Below are 27,283 nucleotides of genomic sequence, written 5' to 3'. Positions count from 1 at the left end.
ATCGCGTGGGACTATAGCGCAAAACCAAATATGCCCTGCAAGAAATATTTTATGATTCTAAATGCCTTTGGTGCCATGCAATGGCTTTTATGTTCCAAGTCTTTTAAAGATAATAGGGAATATATCCTTAAAAGTCATTTTGTTAATTTTCATTATACTATTAATTATTTAGATTAGATGCTTAATTTTCATTCCAATTTCTCACTGGGCTACTTTTTTTTCGTGCTCACCAACACAGTGACAGATCCTCTCATGCGACCACTGGTCTAAATACTCATTTATCTAGGGCTCTTTTTGCTCTAACATCTCCTGCTGCCCTTTCTCAGAGCGCTTCCATTTCTATACGTTGCGAAATAAAGAGAAACTTCTTAGCAGTAGAAACTGTCTGATGAGAAAGCATTAAACAGTTTTGCGTTGAGTGCATACATACATACACTTGATGTATATACATACATAAGAGCCTATAATCGATTATGCATTCACATACCCACATATATGTACATACATATGTCCATATAATTTTCTTTGCTTCATTCTCATTAGTTGGTTGCTTAGCACTGCATTTCGAACACATTATAAGATTTACATATGTAAATATGTATGTCCGAGTTCATATACACTGCCTTGCACTTCTGCAGTTGTAATAGACCGCTGGATGGCCGACAGGTGTCGGTTTGAATGTCAGTTATGTTTATTTCTGTGTTTAGTAAAGCCCGCTTAATCGCACGCACGAGACGCCAGCATATTGGTAGAACGTATCACGGCGCGGCTACGTGACGGAGAACGCTTTCAGGCTCAACTAAAATCGGAGAGCCGTTAACGCTTAGTACTTAAGCATTTGTGCAGGCGTTTCGAAATGAGTGTGTATTATAGGCTCTTAGGAGTAAAGTTCTCAGCGCAGTAAGCAAAACAATAAACAAGTAAAGCAATAACAGTAACCAGGAGTGCTGGCAACAGGTGGAGCCTTGAAAGTGTATGTTAAAAAATATAACAATGTAAAAAACCGAGAAAATAGCTTGGCTAATACTGGAACATAACAACAAAGTATGTAATAAATTTATATATCTACAGCATTTCAATTTCCTGCAAAGAAATTTTAAATTAATTGAGACAAATTTTAAATGGGTAAGTAGTCAAGTCAAGTCGTTCGTTAGGTTTGCCGGTTGAGCGGCAGATCACTGAAAGCGTAGAAGAGCTTTTAATAGGAGTATGTGATCACGAATGAAAGTACAAAAATAAACGCAAAACGAAAACTATGCGTGAATATGCGTGGAACACGCATGATTTTCGTTTTGTTTTTATTTTTGTTCTGAACACACTTTTGACAGATACATACGTAGAGCCATTCGTATATACAATGCATTATATGTACATATGTGCGTCTACAAGTCAAAGTAATTACACACCTGCCAAAGGTGCTTACAAATAAGCATTCGCGAGGTACAATTTTAGCATTAGACGTTTTCAAACCTATCAAAAAACTCAATTGTTAAGCGGCTGCTACACATTCAATATATTGACTATGATAAGGCTGTCGGGAGAAAATCCTGGTCCAGGTCAAATGGACCCCTCCCTATAGAAATATTTCTAATAATTTATAAATTTTTTTAACGATCTTCTCATTTACTTCTTCAACGTTTTAGAAGAATAAGTCAAATACTACGCAGTCTCAAAGCGATACAAATATTTGGAATAATATTCGAGCATTTATGGTATTCAATAAGATGTGATGAGCATTTTAAAATTTGAATCGTAAACGTGCCTGAGGTGACTTGCTTCATTGGATAACTTCTCAGATACATCAAGGGAATACTTTTTTGCAAAATTTATTGCAGGCGTGTTAAGTTCATTTTCATTCATATCACCGAATTGCCATAGAAATGAGAACGATTTCGTTTGATTTTTTTTACGTCATTTTTTTCATTGATTGACTGAAGGTTGCAAAACATATAAAGGCATTCAAATTTACTCATATATTTCAAAATTCTATCAACATTTCGACGAGTTTCTGACGTAAGTTTGTGGTTTTTAACTTCCTTCAAAGCGTTTTTCAACTTAGCATCGATTCTGGCAGACCAGCTTGTATTGGAAAGACACTGAAGTGAATTAGGTTCTTTGGATTTCATAATATCCAAACGTTTTGTTCTCAACGGTGCGTGAACGACACCAAAAATGTTATTGCTGAAGGAAAGCATTCGGCAGAGTCGACTCCATCCAAAATCAACATAACACGAAAGAATAACATACTTATTTTTACGTCGGATGTAATTGTGCGGACCTTCAAATTTACGGCTGAATGCTTTGAAAATTAAAGCGGAAATAGCTTTGCTGGTTTCTTTGTGGCAATCTACAAAAGCAGCAAAACGTTTATTTATTGGTAATCGCAACGCTTAAATAAATGTTCAAATTAATCAATCATCTAAAGCTTCCTAATTTTTATCCATTTTCTTAATCTTTTGGAAAATTCAGGCCCTCTCGAGAACTCCGGGGCTCGAGGGAAGGTGTAACATGCACACGATCAAAATATCGCAATAAATATTGAATAGTTAGAAAAAGCTTTACGTTATTAGTTATCAAAAATGCTTCTTTTTGCATTCGCGGAGAGAGTGACTTTCGATTTGTTTTCCAGATTCGGCCAACTTTCGAAATAGTCGCAAACGAATTTAGAATGCTACCACCAGTAAAAGGTATATATAGTTGGATGCTGTGGTTAAGGGAGGGGTTAGGGTTTGACAATATAAAGTAGTTTTTTTTTGTAGTCACATTTTTAGTTCATAAACTTTAGACGCGGTTTTCACAAAACTACTTTTTCAAAGTCCGTGTTCACGGTCATTTAACAACTACTTGGCCGATTCATTTAAAAACTTGTTCACAATTTTGACATATAAAATACCTCCCCCATTGTTTAAAATAACAGCTTTTTCAGCATAAGTGCTAAAAAAAATCTATCATAGGGGGAAGATTTGATTATAATTGGACTAATTTTTCTTGGTTTTTTATTTTTGGATAATTTCCAGCCGAGTTATGAGGAACACCGCAAAGTGTTTTTTCTCAAGACGTTTTAGGGGAAGCTCTGTTACCAGCTTATAAAATTGCTCAATACATATTTAAGAAATAAATTCGCAAAAAAAGTATTTTTTTTTTCCTTTGAATATTATTCAGGGTATGTAATATAAGAGTATACATCAGTATATGGTATGTAATATACAAATATGTATATACTTATGTATATGAGCATAATATAATACAAATAATTCAGAAAATTATGAATTAGGATAAAAATTGGATAATGTATACCGTACACAGATGAAAGAGTACAATAATCTATTGTGAGAGAGAATGCAATGCGCAATACCAAAATTGTAGTTCCCAATAATAAACAACAAATTTGCAAAACCCAGATTTTTAAGCCAAATATTATTAGACTGAATCCAGTTGATATGAAAATCACTGTGCCAGAATTATTAAATTATTATATGTCAGCTTCAGAATTTGTCAAGGTGTTTCACAGCTGCGTAATGTCTCTCTACTCACAAGTGGTTTAAGATATTTTGCTGTCTTCCTATTAGCCTTATATTGTATACATTTTGTATTAACGTAGTTTTACAATTTTTTTATTATTTTATTAGCTCAGCCTCGTCTGGACACCTACATACATACATTTAAGTACGTTTCTAGATCCTCATACATCTAACATGTGTCAAGCCTAGCACAAACATATTTGTTGACACATAACTACATATAAGCAATATAATCAGTGGGTACATATTGTAGCAGCTGTTTTCGTGTTTGGCTGAGGCATCGCTAGATGTAAAGAAGAAAATAGTAAAACAGTTATTGAAAAAATGCCTTGAAGCATCGTTCAAAAGCTTCGAAAGTAGAGATTCCCACTTGTATTTTCATGTGGCACATATTCTTTTATTATTTAAATAGTTTTGTTCTTTTTACAATAGATACAGTGGCGAACAAAAGTCTACACACTGCCCGTTTATCGTTTTCACAAAATTGTGGTGATACAGGTTTTTTTCTAATAATTTTTCTAGTCACTATAAAGTAAAACAAACCATTTTTTTATCATAAATCAACAAAGTTATGGAAGAAAAAATTGCATTGCCAAAAGTCTGCAATTGTACATAGAGAAAAGTGCATTGTTTGTGGGGTTTGATAACGGCAATTTTCTCACTTTCTAGTTAGCAGCAATCTGTCAGTTAAGTTCTAGTTAAAAAAAGGTTCTTTACCGAAAGAAGAAGTATTGGTTAAGTTAACCAGAACTTAACTTGGCAGATGGCTGCTAACCAAACATTGAGAATACATCACAAAAGATTATTCATCCAAAAACAATACACAGAAATCTAATGTTAATATGTACTTATGTTCCGCTCGAAAATTTCGTGTATAATTCGCCAAAGATGCAAAGAACAGGAGATGGGTTTATGCAAAATTGGTTTTATTTTAATGTGTGTAATGTCGGATAAGCTGCAATAAAAAGTTTGACTGCGCCTCTGTTTTATAAACATTTGTTTATTAATTATAGTATTAAAATATTGTGATTGTTGTATTTGTAACTAAAAATTGCACACTCTTTCTTTCACGACGCAAAAAGCAGTTAAAAATTATCAGCGATAAATGAATGTGCATACGAATTGTACTTATATGTACATATATGTATGTACTTGTATAAACATAATTGGTGCGATATACTTATGTCATGTTGTTATCCTGCCATTGACGGTGTCTAATCGTACTGATCATAATAAGAAATACGTGCTAGCCAGAAAAACACTCCTTGGTTTGGCAGTGATAATATATTTTGTTGCTTCACATTAAATGCAGTCGCTTACTACGATCGTCAACATATGCACATATGCATGGAAAAATATAAAAAAGACTTGAGTTAGTCATCTTAACATCATACGTCAGTCTAATGGATTGCTTAAAAACAGTTGTAACGGAATAATAATAGAAATACGTTTTACGAACAAAACATGAGAATATCCAAATCGTGTGAGCATGTAAGGCTACATTTTTTATTATTTAGCTTTAAAGGCAAATGGTCAAATAAAATGATCAAATATATAAATATGACGTCCATTTATTTGACCATTTGCCTTTCAAACTAAATCCTCCACTTGTACTGCAATTCCAAATCAACACTAAAAAATCTATATTTCAAACTAGCATCGACTGCAAACCATAAAACTACTTCTTCTTCTTTTAATATTGTTAAATTATTATAAAGTGTGTTTGCTTCGTTATCAGTGCAATTCTAGTACATTGTAATATTTTTCAAGATAATCATTGTTGTTGTGTAATTGTTCATATATTACTTTTTTTTACTTTATTTGTTGTTAAAGATAGCGCGAAAATATATAGTAACTAATAAGCGGTAAATACAGTTGACGAAAATTTACAGTAAAGTGCAATATTAAGACACGATTTGTAAAAATATATAAAAAATTCATTATGTAAACATATACAATAACATATATGTAAAGTAGATATACTACTGTGATCAAATTAAAAGGTGATGCTAACGAATTTTCCCACCATAGCACTTGGAAAAATCTTCTGTCGTGAGCTTTTACATATTCAATTGAGTCAAAACGGTGTCCTCGGAGTGGTCATGTGAATTTTCTGAATAGCCAGAAGTTACACGAAAGTAAATCAGGCGAATGCAGTGGTTGCGGCGCGATATTATTTAAAAATGTGGCGAAATGATCACGAATAACCAATGCAGTTCCAGATGGTGCATTATCGCACTTCTTTGTTCAATAAATTCAGACATAGTAAAAATCGAAGAATTCACTTTTAGAGTCTCACAAAACGACGCCTATCTCAAATTGTAATAAATATTATGACGTGAAATTTAGCATAGATGTCTCTAACAGTACTACCAACTTACAGAAAAAAATTTATCGATTCGAAAACCACGCGAAGCATAAATTAAAAATTCACAAAATAAAGTTTTCCGTGCAAGGACATGTATTCAATCGTACAGTTTGTGTGGCGACTATAGTGGCCCGGTTTAAACAATTTCTTCGTAGATTGTTCCATTGCCTTTGAAAATAACTCATAACAAATTTTGTTAAGATAGCTCGTCAAATGAAATAATTTTCCATATAAGCACTTGATTTCGATATCGATTGCGACAAATGAGCATCTTCTGGGGAATAAAGTATGTATGTAAAATTTCAGATCAATATCTCAAAAACTGAGGAACTAGGTCGCGTATATCCATATAGGTAGGCTAAATCGTATCAGCTCATTATGCTGATCATTTATACGTTTGGTATACTACGTCTTTCTGAGTGGTACAAACTTCGTGGTAAACTTAATATACTCTGTTCAGGGTATTAATATTTTCACGAATGTAAACAAATCACCTCAGAGCGTTTAGGAAGTACACGAACTTACACTATATCAATTTATTTTATGAATAGAAAAATACGTTTATAACAGTGGTCGGCATGAGAGGATCTGTCACTGTGTTGGTGAGCACGAAAAAAAAAGTAGCCCAGTGAGAAATTGGAATTAAATTTAAGCAAATTTTATAAATAATTATTAGTATAATGAAAATTAACAAAATGTCTTTTAAGGATATTATTCCCTATTATCTTTAAAAGACTTGGAACATAAAAGGCATTGCATGGCACCAAAGGCATTTAGAATCATAAAATATTTCTCACAGGGCATAATTGGTTTTGCGCTATAGTCCCGCGCGATGTTAATTCGTTGCTGGCTCGACAACGACTGAACGACAGAGCGTAAGCGTACGTGTGAAGTTAGTTTGCACCTCAGTATATACAGTAATAAACCTTTTCTTTGTTTACATACATATACTCACCTCTAGAAAATCTTAGGGTGTTGTGTTACACTTTTTTTGCTACTTTCATGGTAATCAGGGTGTTGTGTTAGCATTTAAACTACATTTAAATTTTAAATTTTGATGACCGAGACTTTAAAAGATATTAAATAATGCAAGTGTTTACGTTATTTAAGTGATTATATTGAATTACTTTGCATATCTGTTCAATTTTATTGGGGTATTAGTTGTTGTTTAATGTTAAATCAGTAGTTTTTTTTTTTGTGCAATTTTTAAACACGCTTCAAGTATTTCCAAATTTTTGCATGCAGTAGGATACAATCCTGGGTGGTAATTTGTCGTTTGACATATACAAATTGACAACTCGTTAGCCGTTATAGGAAAACATCAATAGGAAATTGAGTTTGAAATGAAAGATATGTCGAAGTTTTTAATAAGAATACATATTAGTGTTAATAATAAAGTTTATATTAAAAATTGTAGAGCCTTTTTATTGCTACGAAAATTCACAACCCAACGTTTTAAAATACTTTTTATAAGAATTAGAACATATTTTTCTTTAAGAATTTTTAATAGCAGGCAGCCAGCCCTCATTTTCGGCACATAAAATTTTTGAGCATTTCACATAGGTAACTACCTCCCCCTTCTAAAAGATAGCTTCTGTATTTTAATATATTTAATAGAAGTGTAGGATTTTGGATGCATCTATTGTGAGAGCTTAACAATTTTTATTAATTATTAAATTATTTTGTGCAATATTTTTATTAAATTTTTATGTAAATTATTAATTATTTTTATTTTAAGTTGAAAAGGTGAAAATAGGCCTACCGGAGAACCGAACACCTAAAAAAGTCTGTAACGCGCTTTATTGCAAACCTTTGGGGTGGTGTGGAAAATGCAAAACTTAAATATTCAAAAATAAATTATCAAAAATACTATACGGATGAGAATTAGAACGATGTATTAAAAATTCAGCTTCAAATGCCTAAATATCTTCTTTCCAAATTAAAATTATTGGTAATAATATTTCAAAAACTTACGAATACAAACCGTTTTATGTTTTCTGTCTGTCAATTGAAAACAAATACATTCAGAAGAAAACTCACCACCGAGAAATCTAAGAACAGAGCTGCTTTTTATTAATAAGAACTCACTACATAAAGAATATCTGACTATCAGTAAATGATATTTTTATGGGCGAAACATGACACACTATGGCGTTTAAATCAAATATTAGTAAATATATGTCATTAATAAATAATTTCCTTTTATATTAAGCAACAATATTTATAGTTTTTGTTATTTAATAGAATAAATTTGCTAAGTATTTACTGCTTCAATATATACAGCACTGTGTTGCTACCTCTGAAAATCCAAGATGGCCGCTATTCACCCCTCAGAAAGCTACCACGAAAAGGTTATCTACTGTATATACTGTGGTTTGCACAATTGTGCTAAGAAATGCCGACCACTGGATTATAAGCACTTCAAATGGGACAAATAACGACGCTTTGCTACTTTTTATTTACACAAATGCCAGCACACGGCTATACAACTGTAATAAGTAAGGCAGCGTTAAGTTCAGTTATAACGGAACAATTTATCTTCTTGAAATTTGCACAGATCAGAACCGATTAAGTTGGTATTGCCAAAACTTTATATTAAACAAGTAAAGAAGGACTACGTTCGGGTTTTATACCCTTGCAACTTGCAAGAATCAAAGCCAGGGGAATACCTTTAGGTATATAAGGCTTGTTAGTTATAAAGGGTCCAGGCAAGCTTTCACCCAATTTTATTAATTCTAAGCACAAAGATGCACCTCAATCTTCTTAAGCTAACTCATATATGTAATATAAAGTCCCCCGGAAATTCTAAAAAACTATATAAAGTGTGTGAGTTCTAAGAAATGTACTAACCCGACTTAACCCATTTTTAACAAACAGACATACTAAACGGATTCTCTTCAAAATTCAATTATCTCACACATTTACAAATATTTTTGGAAAAAGTCAACTATAAGCACTGGGTCCATACATTCAGTACACATGGTCTTCAAAAGTTTTGTTTCGATTTGGGTAATGTTTATTCAAAACTTGGCACACCTCAAAGGCACCATTCGTGCAAAGTTTCATCCTGATATATTAATTGGTTCTTGATTTCTATCAAGTGAAAAGTGAAAGTGAAAGAAAATATGGAACTTAAAATTGTGTTATATTGGAAATAGGCGATGTCGCTACACTATAGCATAAAAGTGTCAGAGTCACGTACCAAACTTGGTTCAAATCAGTTGGGCAGGTCTCGAAATATGTGATTTTGGTGGTTGCCATGCTCATCGTATAATTTCAACGCCGGCTCCCTTAAGGCCCTCTTATATACATATACTCGATGGTAAAATGTAATCACTCCTGCGTATTCAGTTATCGATTTATCACACTTTTAGCAGTTTTTATACTCTTGAAAACAGTTGCTACAGAGTATTATAGCTTTGTTCAGCTAACGGTTGTACGTAGCACATAAATCTAAACGAGGTAGATATAGGGTTATATATATGTATAAATTAAAACCAGGTTGACTGTCTGTCCATCCGTCCATCCGCGCAAGATGTAACTTGAGTAAAAACTGAGATATCTCGATGAAACTTGGCATGCAGGTTCCTTAGAACAAAACACAAATTCGAATTCGTAGATGGGCGTAATCGGACCACTGCCACGCCCACAAATCGCCATTAACCGAAAACACGTAAAGTACCATAACTAAGCACTAAATTATGATATAAAGTTATAACTTGCTACAGAGGATCGCACTAGAAAGGGGCATCTGCAGAATTTTTTTTTTTAAGTGGGTGTGGCCCCGCCTGCAAACAAGTTTAATGTACATATCTCCTAAACCACTTAAATTACAACAGTAAAACTTTCCGAGTACGATTCTTATAAGAACTTCTACCGACAGTGTAAAAATGGATGAAATCGGAAGATAACTCACAACTCGTCCACTCCCCATATAACAGTATTGTTAAAAACTACGAAAAGCGCAATAAATCAATAACTAAATGCGCCAGAGACATTATGACCTAGAAATATCGCGGGCTAAATGACATATGGCGAAATGCGGCCGCAAAGATTTCATTATTTTTGTAATATTGTTCAATAATAAAGATACGTTGTTCTAACATGTAACGCTCCGTTTTTCTAAGCCTAAATTGTTATCTGCCGCTTTGTACTTGATACAAATTCAGATTTTCTCACGTTTATTTTAAGGCCAAGTTCACCTGCAGCGACACTAAGTTAGTCTAAATTCGACTTCAAGTCCGATTTCTTGATAGGTAGCAGGGTGATATGATTCGCAAAAGCTAATTCTTTTAGATGTTTGTTGAGTTTCCAGGGTATACCACAATTGCTCTTTAATGACTTATTTAGCACATCGTCAAGAGCCATGAATCACAATTTTTTGAAAAAAAAAAACACTCTGCTTCAAAATTTATTACGCAACTTTAACAATTTTTAGACATATTTAGACATATTAAAAACACTATTTGGGCATAGTTTTATTTCCAAAACTTAAATGGATCCTTTATATACTTCTTCTGTACTGGCGTAGAAACCGCTTACGCAGTTATCGCCCAGTTAACAACAGTGCGCCAGTCGTTTCTTCTTTTCGCAAGGTGGCGCATATTGGAGAATTTCAAGCGACACCAGGTCCTTCACCACCTGGTCCTTCCAACGGAGTGGAGGTCTTCCTCTTCCTCTGCTTTCCCCGGCGAGTACTGCGTCGAATACTTTCAGAGCTGGAGTTTCTTCGTCCATTCGGATAACATGACCTAGCCAGCGTAGCGGCTGTCTTTTAATTCGTTGAACTATGTCAATGTAGTTGTATATCTCATACAGATCGTCGTTCTATTGAATGCGATATTCGCCGTGACCAACGCGCAAAGGAGCATAAATCTTTCGCAGAACTTTTTTTTCGAAAACTCGCAACGTCGACTCATCATCATGCCTCTGCACCATATAGCAGGACGGGAATAATGAGGGACTTATAGAGTTTGGTTTTGTTCGTCGAGAGAGAACTTTACTTCTCAATTGCCTATTTAGTCCGAAGTAGCACCTGTTGGCAAGAGATATCCTCCGTTGGATTTCGAGGCTGACATTGCTGGTGGTGTATATACTGGTTCCTAAATAAACGAAATTATCTACAACTTCGAAGTTATGACTGTCAACAGTGACGTGGGTGCCTAGTCGCGGGTGCGACGAATGTTTGTTTGTTGATCACCTCTGATAGTTCTACAAGAGTATGCTCCGGTTTTGAAACCTTCTGTTAGTCACCGCATTTTTTAGTAAAATTTGCGAGCATTACCCCTATCGGCTGGCCGATTTGTCAAGCTCTTCATACTCACGCGTTTCGGATGGAGATGGAGATGTGTCTTCCGTCTATCACAACATGATCGATCTGGTTGGTGGTGTTTTGATCCAGAGACAGCCAGATAGCTTGATGTATTTTCTTATGCTGGAATCTAGTACTACAGATAACCATATTTCGGGCCCCGGCGAAGTCGATTAGCCTCAACCCATTTGGGGATGTTTCCTCGTGGAGGTTGAATTTAGATATCTCCTTGCGCACTCTGGCGTTAAAGTCGCCAAGGACGATTTTGACATCGGGACGGGAGCAGCTCTCATAGGTGCGCTCCAAGTGAGAATGCAGCTTTGGTCACATCGTCCTTCTCTTCCAACGGGGCGTGGGTGCAAATCAGCGATATGCACCTTTGATACGGATTGTGGTTAGATGTTCATCCACCAGGGTGAATGACAGTACTCGGTCTCTCTCCCACCACCAAACTTGCGCTCCTTTATATGGCCACTGTGGTAAATGCCACAAGGACCGACTCGTCTCAGTCCTTGTCCCGTCCATCATATTTCTTCAACGGCGGTGATGTCAGCCTTTATTTTCACGAGGACATCAACCAGGCTGGACCGGACATTCTAGATGCATGCCTTCAAATCATAATCCTTATTTCGTTTGCAATGGTCGTCATCAAAACGGGGGTCTCTCATACGAAGCAGTTGGTAAGTTTTCATTGGGGGCGTTTTTTTTACGTGGTGGGTCCCGAACCCAGTGCACAACCCTTCGTAGGTGATGTTTCGCCTTCTCACTTTGGCTCGCTTTCAAACGGATGATCTTAGGCTACCCAGAGAATACTTGGTCAAAGACCGGAAGTCGTGAGCTGCTTGGGCCAAATGTAAAAGAAACGTTTCTGGCCACTCCCAAGTAAACTTCCATACATGACTCCATCCTCCATCCTTTATACACACTAAAATAAAAAAGCACATACGTAGGTTGCCTTTTATATTTCGGGATTTGATAACCCTAGTGTTGCAATCTGACAGCTCACAACTTTATCGTAAAGTTTGACATTTTTATGTTATACATGCTCAAAACTTTTTGCATACTATACGAGCGGTAATTGTGTGGAAAATTTTGGAGCGAATATTTTGTACAACTTTCGGCGTTGATTAACTTAGCAATAGCGCATCGATGAACTCAATCCAGTTTGGGTTTACGCTTATGCGCCTAAAGGTAAAAATCAGGTGTTTCAAAATGAACCGAATCCATCAAAAGTTGTTCGCGCATGAAGTACTTCCAAACAAATGATTACCCGTTTTTTGGAACAACTGGAACAATAAAGTTTGATCTGATCATCACACCGACTGACTGCAACAGCATTTTTGAGTACTCAAAACATCAATTTGATGAGTCCTGACTTGGGACCGAAAACTTCTTTTTATTTCCGTGCGTAAAAGATAAGCTATTAGCTCAACGTTCGACACCTGAATAGACGGTGAATACGTTCAGGACGCATGTTTTGCAGATACCTCATTCAGAGTGTCAAAAATGCTTCGAAAACTGGTTCAAACATGCAAAGTTATGGTTGTGGTCCGATTTCGCACATTTTTACACCGTAACAATTCCGTTGCAATCGTCAGGTTGCAAAGGAACAGAGCTATAAAATTTTACCCAAATTAGTCACCCAGAATTCTATTTATCTCGTCATCCTGATCGCTTACATATAACGCTATATCTATTAAGTATTTCAAGCAACCGTTAGGTGGTCCAAACTGTTATACTTTTTTGCAACATACTATGTACTTGTATTGCAAGAGTTTAAATACTAACACCAACATGAAAGCATTGTACTACATTGTACATTATTTAACTTTACCCATTAAGCATTGATATCACTTAAATGCGATAACTATATTTTTCAACTTATCGTCGCTACGTGACGAGCTACGGAAAATATTCTCTTTTCTTTGGCATGAAACATTGTGCAAGGCAACAGTATAATCTCGAAAAAAATTGCCATACAAACTAACCAATAAAAATTAGAATTGATATTTTTGTTTACCTTTTTATATTTCAGAAATACACCTGTGAGGGTCTTATAGCTACGGTGCAGCCAAAAATAATACTTCTTATTGTATTATGCATATACGATTATGTGATTTTATTATATTCAAGTTATTAAATTTTATTTTCGCATTCTGCAGCCATTTAAGGCTCTGCTGCGTATATGTATGGTGGTACGAATTGTATTTTCATTTATATTATTTTCGTTTGAATCTTCACGTCACGTTACTCCAATCCATACACACATAGCCCTATATACATATGTACGAGTACATAGCACATCCATTTTAAGCATAAATACATATGAACAAGTTTACCTTAGATATGTACATATATTCCTGAACAAAGTACAAACTTTAGGGAATTAATGAATGAATTAACTTGAAGATACGTTTGTGATTTGTTTTTGCATATTTTCATGTTCTCGCCCCCATAATTAATTCACCGTGCACTGGTGTGCTTGTTGTGGGCTTCAGCTTTTCATGCACAAAAGCGCTATGCAACAGATACAGCAGATACCTCGCGTCGGCCTCGGTGCTCCTGGCAGTATGGCCGCCGAAAGTAAACCACACCAATGTCAACAATGCATGAAGAGTTTCTCCAGCAATCATCAATTGGTACAGCACATCCGCGTCCACACCGGCGAAAAACCGTACAAATGCTCATATTGTGATCGTAGATTTAAGCAGCTTTCTCACGTGCAGCAACATACGCGATTACACACTGGTGAGTAAAATCAACACAAGTAAACAAAGTTTTATTTTCAAATTAGATAGAATTAGTGAAAAAACATAATTTTCCACAGTCGTTCACTTACATATGGTTAATTAAATTCTTAAACTCTACACGATGAAGTTCATACATATCATGTACATATTTTCCCACAATATGTGTGTAGACTCGTTCAATTGAAGTCACCGACACTAGAGAAGTAGTAAAGCTGTGAATATATTTATATATACATACATATATGATACTAGAGGACCCGTCCACGCTTTACTGTGGCTGATACATATACATATGTATGTAAATGATTTCTATTAGTTAGATTATAACTATTAGTTAATAAGCTATAGCATTTTGGGTGAATCAACTTGTGTTAGTTTAGAAAAAAAATAATCAAAAAGTACTTCGTGCGTTAAAAAAGCATTGGGTTTTTGGGGGACGTTGCATTCTACCTTTCCCAATATTTAACAATTATATAATTTTTTATGAAGGGTCAGTTTAAAATTTTACACATATGCTTCGTCGTTTCCCACCAATTTTCAGCCAAATCGGTTGAGCCGTTCTGGAGTTATAAATGGCGTAACTAACACGACTTTCTTTTATATATACAGCCATAGTCAAATGTTATTACACATTACTAAAATTTTTTGCGTTTCGGTAAGACTGTTTCAATTGTTGTTGTTGATGTTTTCAGTATAAAGCAGATTTGTTGTTGTTGGATGCAATGGAGTGTGTAGAAGAAACGAACAAAAATTCAAAGAAAATAACGGAATATTTCTCACAAAAACAATACATTTGTTTGATGCATATTGGCGTCAGAAGTTATTACACACATTTTATTCGTGTAAAGATCATTAGTTTTTAGCTATCTTGTGAGTTAAGTAGGCGCATTTTACATGATTCTTGGAGAGGATTGCGCAAAAATTAATATTGTTAATTTAATACATGAAAATGGTCAAAAGAAGGCATATAAATATTGAAACATGATCCGAGATTGTGACCAAATTTAAAATGGGAACTTCGGCTTCGGATCTTCTGAAAATTTATGGAATTTTGCGGAAAACTGTGTACAATTTAGTAAAGAAGAAGGACACTTGTAAGAATTTAGAAGATAAAAAGAAAAGTGGACGAAAACTCGTTATAGGCCAAAGGGAAAAAAACAAGATTAATGAGAGTCCTTATAGCAAATCCAAAAATAAGCCTTATTCACCTTGCAGAAAATTCGGAGGAACTAATTGGGAAGAAAGTTAGTGAAGCTACTTTACGTCGCAAGATGAAGAGCATGACGCAAAAAATATTAGTAATGTGTAATAACATTTGATTATGGCTGTATGTATATTTCTTTAAAAAATAACATAACGTGATTTTTTAAATAAGTAAAAATACGTGTTAATAAAAATTTTATCTGTGATTATTAATCGCACACTGAGCATTTTACTACAAAAACCAATTGATGCATTATGAAAATAAAAAATTAAGCTTAAGTAATGAATACTTCGTCGAATCTCCTAGGCATAGAATCCGCCTGCATTTCTCGAGAGGAATGGAGGAATGGCCTTCCCAGCCTCCTTCACAACAGTTCATAAAATTTCTCAGCTTCCTTGACCTTTGCAAACTGAGCCGACCAGATCATAACCTCAACTCCATTTGAAGTAAACTATTTTTTACCGACTTGCTGGAATGCTTTGTGTCGTAGCCTTGTTAATATAAGTTAATCCTCAGCTCTATGTGCTGTTGTCCAGTGTTCTTTGAAATTAATTCACAGTTAAACTTTTTATTAAGCACTATGTGCTTTTGTTCAAGTCTGACTTAAAACTAAAGCTTAAAAATATGAGCACTTCGTGATTCCCTACACTTGGCACAATTTTGTGATTTCTGCTGCTACTGCACCTGATACTGTTGTTGTTGTCGTTTAAACAGCAGGTGAATCGTTGCTACCGCGTGGATATTGTAGTAGGGAAGACGCGGACTATTTCCACGCTTACTGGCTGGCGTGGAGTAGTTCTAAGAACGCTACAGTGGGAAGACTAGCAGACTACCGCTTCCTTCTTGTCATTTGTGTCCTTTATGCGTTTACTCGTCCTGTGTATCCAAAATACTAATGCTGCACCTATAATGATAGCAACGGCCAGTGTCACTAATATGCAGAGGGTAGTGCGGTTGAGGACTATTCCATGTAGGTTTTCAATGTGTCCAAGTTTCCTAAAATTAATTTTGCGCAAATAAGGTAGGCTTAAAATTTCCAAATGGTCGGTCAAGTTAACAAACTGCGTTGAAGGAATCCCAGGTCGGAGCGTTGCCTTCACTTTTTCATTGAAAAAAGTTGTACTATTTATGAAAACTTCTCCCTCAAATAAGTGTGAGATATTGTAACCGATGATGCTTCTTCTTCCGAACTTCGACTGTTTGGTCGTTTATAATAATCAAGCTACTGTGAACTTCGATAATCGGATCAAGGTTATTGTAGGTAATTTTACATGTCGCCTTATTATTGTTGAATAGTTGTCTCACACATGTAGAATCCGTTTTTATGTATACTCGCAACAAAGTTGCTAAGGAGAGTATTATAGTTTTGTTCACATAACGGTTGTTTGTAAGTCCTAAAACTAAAAGAGTCAGATATAGAGTTATATATACCAAAGTGATCAGGGTGACGAGTAGAGTTGAAATTCGGATGTCTGTCTGTCCGTCCGTCCGTCCGTTCGTGCAAGCTGTAACTTGAGTAAAAATTGAGATATCGTGATGAAACTTGGTACACGTATTTCTTGGCTCCATAAGAAGGTTAAGTTCGAAGATGGGCAAAATCGGCCAACTGCCACGCCCACAAAATGGCGGAAACCGAAAACCTATAAAGTGTCATAACTAAGCCATAAATAAAGATATTAAAGTGAAATTTAGCACAAAGCATCGCATTAGGGAGGGGCATATTTGGACGTAGTTTTTTTGGAAAAGTGGGCGTGGCCCCGCCCCTACTAAGTTTTTTGTACATGTCTCGGAAACTACTATAGCTATGTCAACCAAATTCTATAGAGTCGTTTCCTTCAGGCATTTCCATATACAGTTCAAAAATGGAAGAAATCGGATAATAACCGCGCCCACCTCCCATCCAAAGGTTATGTTGAAAATCACTAAAAGTGCGTTAACCGACTAACAAAAAACGTCAGAAACACTAAGTTTTACGGAAGAAATGGCAGGAGGAAGCTGCACCCAGGCTTTTTTTAAAAATTGAAAATGGGCGTGGCGTCGCCCACTTATGGACCAAAAACCATATCTCGGGAACTACTCAACTGATTGCAATGAAATTCGGTATATAATATTTTCTTGGCACCCTGATGACATGTACGATATATGGGTGAAATCGGTTCACAACCACGCCTTCTTCCAATATAACGCTATTTTGAATTCCATCTGATGCCTTCTCTGTATAATATATACATTAGGAACCAATGATGATAGAGGAATAAAACTTTACACAAATATGGTATTTGAAAAATATGTAAATGACTGATAATGAAATCTCGATTATCACTTTATCATGCGAGAGTTTAAAATGTTCGTTGACACCTGAACTTAGCCCTTCCTTACTTGTTATTTTACAGAAACTTGCAGATAGCACTGCCGTGCAGTTTTTAACTATCATTATTGGCCGCAATCCGCAACACTATCGATCACAAAAAAAAAGTATTTTTTCGTCGTGTGCTATCGGAAAAACCCTAACTAAACTGCATACTTTTGCATTCTTGGAAACTTAACAATAAAGTATATTACATCATCATTTTGAAAATTTTTTAACTTAGAATTACTTACTATATCGCTTATGTTTACATTTGAACCTTCCTATTATCTATTAAAACTGTGGATAGGATCCTTTTGGAACCTGGTTTATGGGGATGGAGTTCGTACTTGGCTTCTTTACAAATTTTGCAGTTGGCAGTAATTTCCTTTAATTTCTTCCGCATATTTGGAAAATAGTATTCGTTCAATACCTGTTTAATGTTCTTTCGGATAAAGCGATGTGCTCTACTATGTTCCATTGCCAGTATCTCGTTTTGACCGTCTTCATTAAAAATATCATTAACTTATCTCATTGTGTGACCAAATTTTATTGACGGGAATTTCCTTACAATCTCGTCCTGAATTTTGCCCAAAATAGGTAAACTGCAATGAATAGTGTTAACTACATCAGGATTAACGCATTCACCAATCAATTCTATTAGATCCCGAAAATTTTTAAATGTAATTTGATGCCTTATCCTTGACTTGAAAATAATTCTTGTCTTCTTGGTTGTGATATTTCCTTCTTCCAGAATTATCTGATTTCGAAATGAATTAACAGTATTTTCCACTTTTGGAATAACTTCTGTTAGAGATTCTTCACTATGCATAGTTACAGACGAGGATTCCTGCTCTATGGCATTAATGTACTGTCGTGACAATGCATCGGCAACAAGATTATCTTTACCGGGTTTATAATGAAATTGAGGTGACTCTTATTTTTATTTTTGGATTCTTATCCGAGACAGCGAAGGTCAGCTGTTTTACTCAGTACAAATAGTTACGGAGCTTTTGAAGTGCCCACACTATCGCTAAATACATAATTCTCTTCTGCTGTCGATAAGGTTCAGGAAATCATGGTTATCACCCTATTGCTTTGAGATAATATCGCCACAAAAACGTGTGCTGCTGCGTCAGTTGTTAAGTCAAATAGTTTATTGTGATCAGGATATAGCAGAAGTACGTCCTCAGAAGATAAAATTCTTTTAACTCGAAAGCTATCAACGCGTCGTTATCCAACTCAAATCTAACATTTTTTTATTGATTCGTTCCCACATGACCATTTTCTCCCCTTAAGTATCTTGTGAGAGGCTTTACTATGGAGGCATAATCTTTAATAAACTTCCTATAGTAACAAGATAGCCCCAAAAATGCTCGTAAACCACGATGAGGTATCGTTCCGGTATCGTTCAACAATTTCATCGGTCGTCCTGCCAGTGTCGTATCTACATAGGGCAGGAGCGACCTATGTTCATCTAAAAAATTTATTTATTAAATTCACATTGTGACTCATCTTCATTAAAATTTTCAACTGAATTTTGGGTTAGGTGATCTCGCTCTCGCGAGGTTTTTTCATTGTTTCCCTTTCTTGATTAAAGTTTTGGAATTACATTCGGGTTCTCTGAAGATCCCGCTCAGCTCTCCAATTGGGATTATAATTCCGTCCTTGCATGATGTCGCTCATTGGCTTTCGCAAGGCATCTTGCCTATATTTTTGGCAAAGTGACTCAATCAGTTCTTTTTTTCCCTCATTTAACATAATAGTTTTATTTATTATCAAGGTCAATTGCTTTTCGACCTCGTCGTAAAACTCAGCAATTGAAAGATTCCCTTGCCTAAGAGTTGACAATTCTTGTTCAGTGAAATAGACTGGTCGCTTATCAGCATAAGTAAAGTCTAACCGCGCGATGATCGGCTTAAAAATCAGCACATCGAACTATTTTCGTAATTTACAAACAATTTATAGGCAGCAAATGCAGCTTGCCTCCAACTAACGTATCGTGCATACGCCAGCAGCTGTACACTCTTATAGAAGATGGTGCCTTCTCTACTTAGTTCTACAGCTCGAATTATTTTCTCCAACAGTAGATTGAAGAAGTCGTCGCACGATAGGTAGTCGCCTTGTCTGAAACCTCGTTTGGTATCAAAAGGCTCGGAGAGGTCCTTCCCGATCCTAAAGGAGCTTTTGGTATTGCTCAACGTCAGTTTACACAGCCGTATTCGTTTTGCTGGGATATCAAGAAATCGCGGCATAACGGCAGCTTCTTTTCGTACTGTCGAAAGAAGCTTTGAAATCGACGAAGAGGTGTGTGTGTTGGTTCTCTTTTCAAGGGTCTTTGCCAAGATTTGGCGCATGGTGAATATCTGGTCGGTTGTTGATTTTCCAGGCCTAAAGCCATATTGATAAGGTCCAATACGTTTAACGGTGGGCTTTCATCTTATATGCGATGTTTAGGAGACTTATCCCACAGTAGTTGGCGCAGATTGTTGGGCAGAGCACAGTTAAATTCCAATCGTTGAACATGCTTTCGTCCCACCATATTTTACAAAGAAGCTGATGCATGCTCCTTATCAGTGCTTCGCCGCCGTGTGAAATAGCTCGGCTGGCAATCCATCGGCCCTTGCCTTTTTGTTGTTCTTCAGACGGATTCGAACTTCTTCATGGTCAGCCAATGGAACGTCTGCTCCATCGTCATCGATTGGGGGTTCGGGTTCGCCTTCTCCTGGCGTTATGCTTTCACTGCCATTCAACAGAACTCTTCCCTCCATAATTTTAGTATGCTCTGGGCATCGGTTACTAGATCACCTCTGGGGGTTCCACAAAAGTATGCTCCGGTCTTGAAACCTTCTGTTAGTCACCGCAGTTTTTTGTAGAATTTTCAAGCATTACCTCTATCGGATGGCAGATTTGTCAAGCTCTTCATACTCACGCATTTCGGCCTATCTATTTTTCTATCTTCAAATGCGTCTCGCTTCTTTCTTCAACTCTCTGTATCTATGCGAGGTAGGCAGTCTGTTTTCTCTCCGCTGCGACACGGCACTCTCCATAGTACAAGCTGTTCTTTTTAATTTTCCGAAAACCAATGGTTTCGGTTGCAGCTGTACGTAAGGAGTTTAAAATGTTATCCCAAAGTTCCTTTATACCCATTTGTTGAGGAGTGCTCTCAGAGAGCAGCAGTGTAAATCGAGTAAAAAATCGTTCGGCTATCTGTTTTGATCGCAGCTTCTGTTTGCTGATGTGCGTTTTTTGCTGCAAAGAAGCGGTTGCGTATCTAGGCTGCGACCTCAGAGCTTACGCACGTCTTAGCCACTGGAGACGTGTCTTCCGTGTAACACAACATGATCGATCTGGTTGGTGGCTTTTCGATCCGGAGACAGCCAGGTAGCTTGGTGAATTTTTCTACACTGAAATCTAGTACTACAGATCACCCTGGCCCTGGCGAAGTCGATCAACCTCAACCCATTTATGGTGTTTCCTCGTGGAGGCCGAATTTACCGACTATTGGGCCAAAGACATCTTCCTTGTCCACTCTGGCGTTAAAGTCGCCAAGCAAGATTTTGACGTCGGGATAGAGCAGCTCTCATAGGTGCGCTCCAAGTGCTCATAGAATGCATCTTTGGTCACATCCTTCACTCTGACGAGGACATAAGCGAGCTGGGCAGCAGCGCCTTCCAATTTAAGGGACCGGAAATTCCAGGTGCATGCCCTTAAATCGGTATCCTTAATTCGTTTGTCATGGTCGTAAACAAAAGGGAGGTTTCTTTTCCGACGTTTTTTACAAGGCGGGTCCCAAACCCCTCGCCTTCTCACTTTAGCTCGCTTTCAAACGGATGTTCTTTGACTACCCGGAGGATGCTTGGTCTAGCACCGGAAGTTGTGAGCTGCATGTGCCATAAGTAAAATAATCGTTTCTGGCCACTCCCAAGTGAGAGGCAATTAGAGAACTTTCCTCACTTATATGATAAATAAACAGCTGAAAATATTTAAACGAAAAATAAAAACAATGCAATTCAGTTATTCCATTTCAAAATGTAAATAATTATTAATATGTACATTAGTTTTGATTTATATTATGATGGCATTAATGTTGGGGCCAAAACTGTTGTGCTGCGCATAGGAACAGGCGGCATTAATACGTAGGAGCTTTCTAACGGCAAGTAAGACAAAGTTTTATGGACGATTAAATGGCTTCTAAATAGTTTTGTTGCAGATGAGGAATTATTTTGTTTATGTTCGGCACGCTTTCCCTGGGCGCTTATGTTAAGTTTATATTTATCCGCTTCGGAATTTGTCTCAAAAGGCTCAACAAATTATCATCTTTCTATGTATTTGTTCAAAATATCTGATTAAAATTGTTTAAAATTACTAATATACTATCAATAATATCGAGTTCCATAACTTCAACTAAAATACATTTGGGTTGAAAATGGTAACAGGGTCCTGTTTTATTTTCAGAAGCCACTGCTAATATTTAATAATACCTAACGATTACCCTCCTCCCGCCCAACCGACGCGAGGGGCGCAATCCGAAAACGAGCGGAATTAGCCGAGTCATAAAAGGCAAGGGAGTTTTAAGCGTTGCGATTTCAAGCTGCTCAGCTACCGAAACAAAAATTTCAACAGCCAAAATTAAGAATTAGATTAAAGTAAGTTTATTATTTTTAAATGTTACTTGTTAAGAGTAGATAAAAGTAAAGATCTCAATTGCCTGCTACAGCGAGAGGGAACGTTAAAATTTATATTAGATAAGAGAGATGGACCACAGACTGACCTGTTCATGACTTTTACAAGAAAAATTATACCAAGCATTTCCCTACGACTAGCGAGTGTAGGGAGATTTATAATTTTTAAACGGTTAGTGTAAGGGGGAAGATTTAACCTGGAATCCCAATGCAAATGACTTATGGCAAAAAGTAAAAATTGTTTTTGAACGGACTCTAACTTCTCCGAATAGATTTGATAACTAGGGTACCAAACCACAGAAGTATACTCTAATATAGGCCACATCAAAGATGTAAAAAGAATTTTTGTAGTAAGCTGATCTCAGAATTCTTTAGACCAACGTTTATCAAAGCTAAGAGCGTCTTTAGCTTTAAAAACCGTGGAAGATGCATGAAGATTAAAATTGAGTTTGGGGTCCATAGCTACTTCCAGATCAATAAAACTGCATATTTGCTCCAGCCTAAAGTTTTGCATTATGTATGAAGTAGAGTCTACAGATCTATGTGAAAAGCACATCGTTTTACATTTTTTAATGTTCAGTGGCATATAATTTCTAACACACCGAGAAACTAGGTTGTTTAAGTCTGTTTGCAACTGACATCTTTCACTATTTAAAGTATATGATTTAAAAAGTTTTACATCGTCAGCAGATAATAAAACTCTTGAATACTTAATAACATATTAATAAATAACAAGAAAAGAATTGGACCAAGATGGCTACCTTGAGGACCGCCTGAAAGAACATTGATTATGTCAGAAAAAGTATCGTTAAATATGACTTGTTGAATTCTATTACTAAGATAAGAAGCAACCCATTTTAGAAATATTGGTTGAAAATTAGTGGAGAAATCTAGAAGGTTATGTCGTCTGTTATAATTGCTTCAAAAAGTTTAGGTATTGCTGACAACTTTGCTATTTCCCTTTAGTTTTCAATGGATGACCTAAATCCACTCTTATGCAAAAGGAATTATAAATGGCTTTTTCCATGTAGATAAAAATAAGCCTTGCTTAAGAAATGAATTAAATAGTTTTGTTAAGGGTTGACATATATGTACAGTGAAACTTGGATAACTCGTATTTGCAAGGGACCACAATTTAAATACGAGTTATGGAGTTTTTCAAGTTATCAAGTTATACAACTTATGGAGGCAACATACAGAATATACGAATTATAGGGTTTTTTTATTTATTTTTTCAATTTTACATAAAAAACAAGAAATGATTGTACATATTTAAATTTTAAAATATAAAGTACATATGTTATTCAATCAATATATGTATGTATGTATTTTGAAAAATTGTACAAAAAAATTAAGAAAAGTGTTCATTTTTCATTATTTTGGGGTGTTTTATCTATGGCATTATCAATGTTTACAATGCCATTAAAAATAGTGTCTTCAACATATGATGCCATGAAAAAAAGACGCAAATTTTCAATTGAAGCTTTCGCAATCTTTGTGGAAACTGAGGGAATTTCAAATGTTTCATCGTCGATGTTTTCGAAACCCAGAATTTTATCTCATCATCAACATGAATGTAGTCATCAAAGTTTACACGTGTTTCTGCATTTTGTGGAACACGAGCCCACTCTGCTATGTGAAGTACATCTTCGCTGATTACGACTACATTTTGATCCTTAACAAAACCGCAAGCTCGAAAACAGTTTTTAATAGTCGATTTACTGATATTTGTCCAGGCTTTATGAGCAATATTCATTGCATCATAAATCGAAATGAAATAATCCTTTTTTTCCTCGATGCTTTCAAGCAGTTTAACAACAACTTCTTTACGGTAAAATGTTTTGAAACTTTTGATTATGCCTTTGTCCTTGCTCAATTTGCCACCATGACAACTTTGGCCTTTTAAAAACAAAGTGCGATCAGGAAGACACTTGTAAAAAAGACCCGTTTCATCCGCGTTGAAAATATTCTTGGGCTCATAATTCTCTATTAACTTTTGAATGTTTTCTCTCCATTGAACGCACACTTCATCATCAACGGCCGCGCTTTCACCGCAAACTTTTTTGAAACTTACATTATTTCTCTTCTTGAAATTGTCCAACCAGCCATTACTTGTGTTGAATTGTGTTAAGCCCAATTTTGCGGCATACACCTTTGCTTTTTCTTTTAGTAAATGTCCTCCAACTGGAATAATATTAGATTCTCGGCATTGCAAAAACCAAGTGAGTACTCTCTTTTCTAATTCCGGGTATTCTGGTAATTTTTGGCGCTTACGTTTGGTGTTTGGGGCAAACCCAAATACAGATCACTTTTTTTCAAAATTGATGTGATGTGTGTAGATGGCGCAATACCGAATCTTTTCGCAATTTCTACTTGTTTTTCACCATTTTTTACGGCATGAATAATTTTTTTTTTTTAATTGGGAATATTTTGCACTTACGAGAACTTGACATCTTGCGTCCTAATTGATACTAATCTACGCTAGTTGTAGAAAACAAAGCAAAACTTATGAATAAGCGTAACTGTAAAATAGTAACGGTTAAAAAACGTACTATGTTTTCGTCACGTACGGTTTTTCGTGAAAAAAATACGAGTTGTAGAGGCTTTTGATACACATTTTTCAATTTTTGTCTCAAGAAAAATACGAGTTATCAAAGGGACCGAAATACATGCATTTTTCGCAAATTTTTCTAGGGACCGAAGAAATACTATGAAATATCAAGGTTTTTCGCTTATCGAGGTTACGACTTATCGAAGTTTCACTGTATGTATATTTGGCACAGTCTTTAAGAAAGCATGAGGGAATCATATCTGAGCCATAATTAAATGATTGTTTTAATATATTTAACTGATACAAAACGTCAGCTTCGGAAATGGTGGGTGCATTAATTACAGAAATCGGACATAACTTGTGCTGATGTGGAAAATTTTTTGGAAATTTTGGAGAGTTATTCGAACAAAAAAAACATATTAGAAAATGTGTGATTGTCACTGGACATAGTAGGTTTATATTTCATCGTGGACGGAAAATAAGAAATCTTGCGTTAGGAATTGACGAAACCATAGAACAATTTTGGATTACGTATAATATAATATCGGGTGATTTTTTAAGAGCTTGATAACTTTTTTAAAAAAAAAACGCATAAAATTTGCAAAATCTCATCGGTTCTTTATTTGAAACGTTAGATTGGTTCATGACATTTACTTTTTGAAGATAATTTCATTTAAATGTTGACCGCGGCTGCGTCTTAGGTGGTCCATTCGGAAAGTCCAATTTTGGGCAACTTTTTCGAGCATTTCGGCCGGAATAGCCCGAATTTCTTCGGAAATGTTGTCTTCCAAAGCTGGAATAGTTGCTGGCTTATTTCTGTAGACTTTAGACTTGACGTAGCCCCACAAAAAATAGTCTAAAGGCGTTAAATCGCATGATCTTGGTGGCCAACTTACGGGTCCATTTCTTGAGATGAATTGTTCTCCGAAGTTTTCCCTCAAAATGGCCATAGAATCGCGAGCTGTGTGGCATGTAGCGCCATCTTGTTGAAACCACATGTCAACCAAGTTCAGTTCTTCCATTTTTGGCAACAAAAAGTTTGTTAGCATCGAACGATAGCGATCGCCATTCACCGTAACGTTGCGTCCAACAGCATCTTTGAAAAAATACGGTCCAATGATTCCACCAGCGTACAAACCACACCAAACAGTGCATTTTTCGGGATGCATGGGCAGTTCTTGAACGGCTTCTGGTTGCTCTTCACCCCAAATGCGGCAATTTTGCTTATTTACGTAGCCATTCAACCAGAAATGAGCCTCATCGCTGAACAAAATTTGTCGATAAAAAAGCGGAAAACACATTTCGAACCGAACACTGATTTTGGTAATAAAATTCAATGATTTGCAAGCGTTGCTCGTTAGTAAGTCTATTCATGATGAAATGTCAAAGCATACTGAGCATCTTTCTCTTTGACACCATGTCTGAAATCCCACGTGATCTGTCAAATACTAATGCATGAAAATCCTAACCTCAAAAAAATCACCCGATATTATTTTTACTTTGTTCACATAATTATTATAACATATTTTGTTAAGTTCAGCAATTTAGATTTAGAGTATTTCGAATAGTCAACAACTAAACCAGTTTTATTTTTAAGTTTAAAAGCACGATATTTTCTATTTTTTAATTAACACAACTCTCTCGAAAACCTTAAATTAGAACTTATTCTTTGAGTAACAAAACATTTCGGAACATTTATTTTTAATTGAAAATAGTTTCAATAAAATGGGAGGCACTAAATTCAATATTGCCACTGTAATCTGGCCAAGTTATTTTAGAAAGTTCGTAATTAATCTTCTTAAAATGAGCTTTCGCAAAGTTTAACCGAGAACAAAGGTCTTATCTTGATCAAACTTGTTTGAAATTAAATTAATTTGGTTAAGACCCACTCCGACATTTCAACTAAGAACTCGTTAAAACATAAGCGAGTACTAACAGGAACACGATAAATTGAAATCTCCGAAAACAATCGTGGAATCAGTATTATTAGCCATGGAGAAAACATTATTTATTAAAGAAGCATGCAGCATACATATATACAGATATGTCAGATTGAGGCGGTGTATAAGATAAAGTTAAGTAGATAAGGCCACTATTAGCGCAAATTCGAATGCATTTAAATTCTATGAAGTCAGCATGTGAAACATCGACTTCTTCAGATAGAATTGAAGAATGAATATCAAACAGGACTCCTTCTCCTATTCTGCTCAGCCGGTTATATCTAAAGATTTCAAATTCGCTATTGAATATCTCATTATCAAAAATGTGGAGCTTTAGCCAAGTTTCTGTGAAAGCAATGATTTTAAAATTACAATTAATGCTATTTAAATACAGATCAGTAAGTTTTGTATTAAGACCTCTAACATTTTGATAATAAATACTCAGCGAATTATTGTTAATCAGTTTTTTGTATCAACGGGTTTTCTTGGCATTTTATTGACAACTACAGTGGGTTTATCACGTTTATGAAATTTGAAAATTGTCATCGGATATGTCGCTCTTAAAAGACGAAATATCTCTGTCGTATTTGAAATAAAATTTTCGGA

The 27,283-nt window shown here is 35.7% G+C and overlaps 1 protein-coding gene across 4 annotated transcripts in view; it reads left to right on the top strand.

Moving 5' to 3' along the window:
- LOC126766102 (transcriptional regulator ovo) overlaps positions 1-27,283 on the top strand; it is a 133,668-nt gene that overhangs the window by 32,700 nt on the left and 73,685 nt on the right. For all 4 annotated transcript variants that reach the window (XM_050483887.1, XM_050483884.1, XM_050483886.1 and 1 more), the window contains exon 3: positions 13,699-13,948. In XM_050483887.1, coding sequence (XP_050339844.1) covers positions 13,699-13,948 — 250 coding nt within the window. The remainder of the gene's footprint in view (positions 1-13,698; positions 13,949-27,283) is intronic.

Source organism: Bactrocera neohumeralis, unplaced genomic scaffold, assembly GCF_024586455.1.
Source record: "Bactrocera neohumeralis isolate Rockhampton unplaced genomic scaffold, APGP_CSIRO_Bneo_wtdbg2-racon-allhic-juicebox.fasta_v2 cluster11, whole genome shotgun sequence".
NCBI lineage: Eukaryota > Metazoa > Arthropoda > Insecta > Diptera > Tephritidae > Bactrocera > Bactrocera neohumeralis.
Note: the sequence above shows the minus strand (reverse complement) of the source record. Positions and strands in the feature narration are given on the sequence as shown.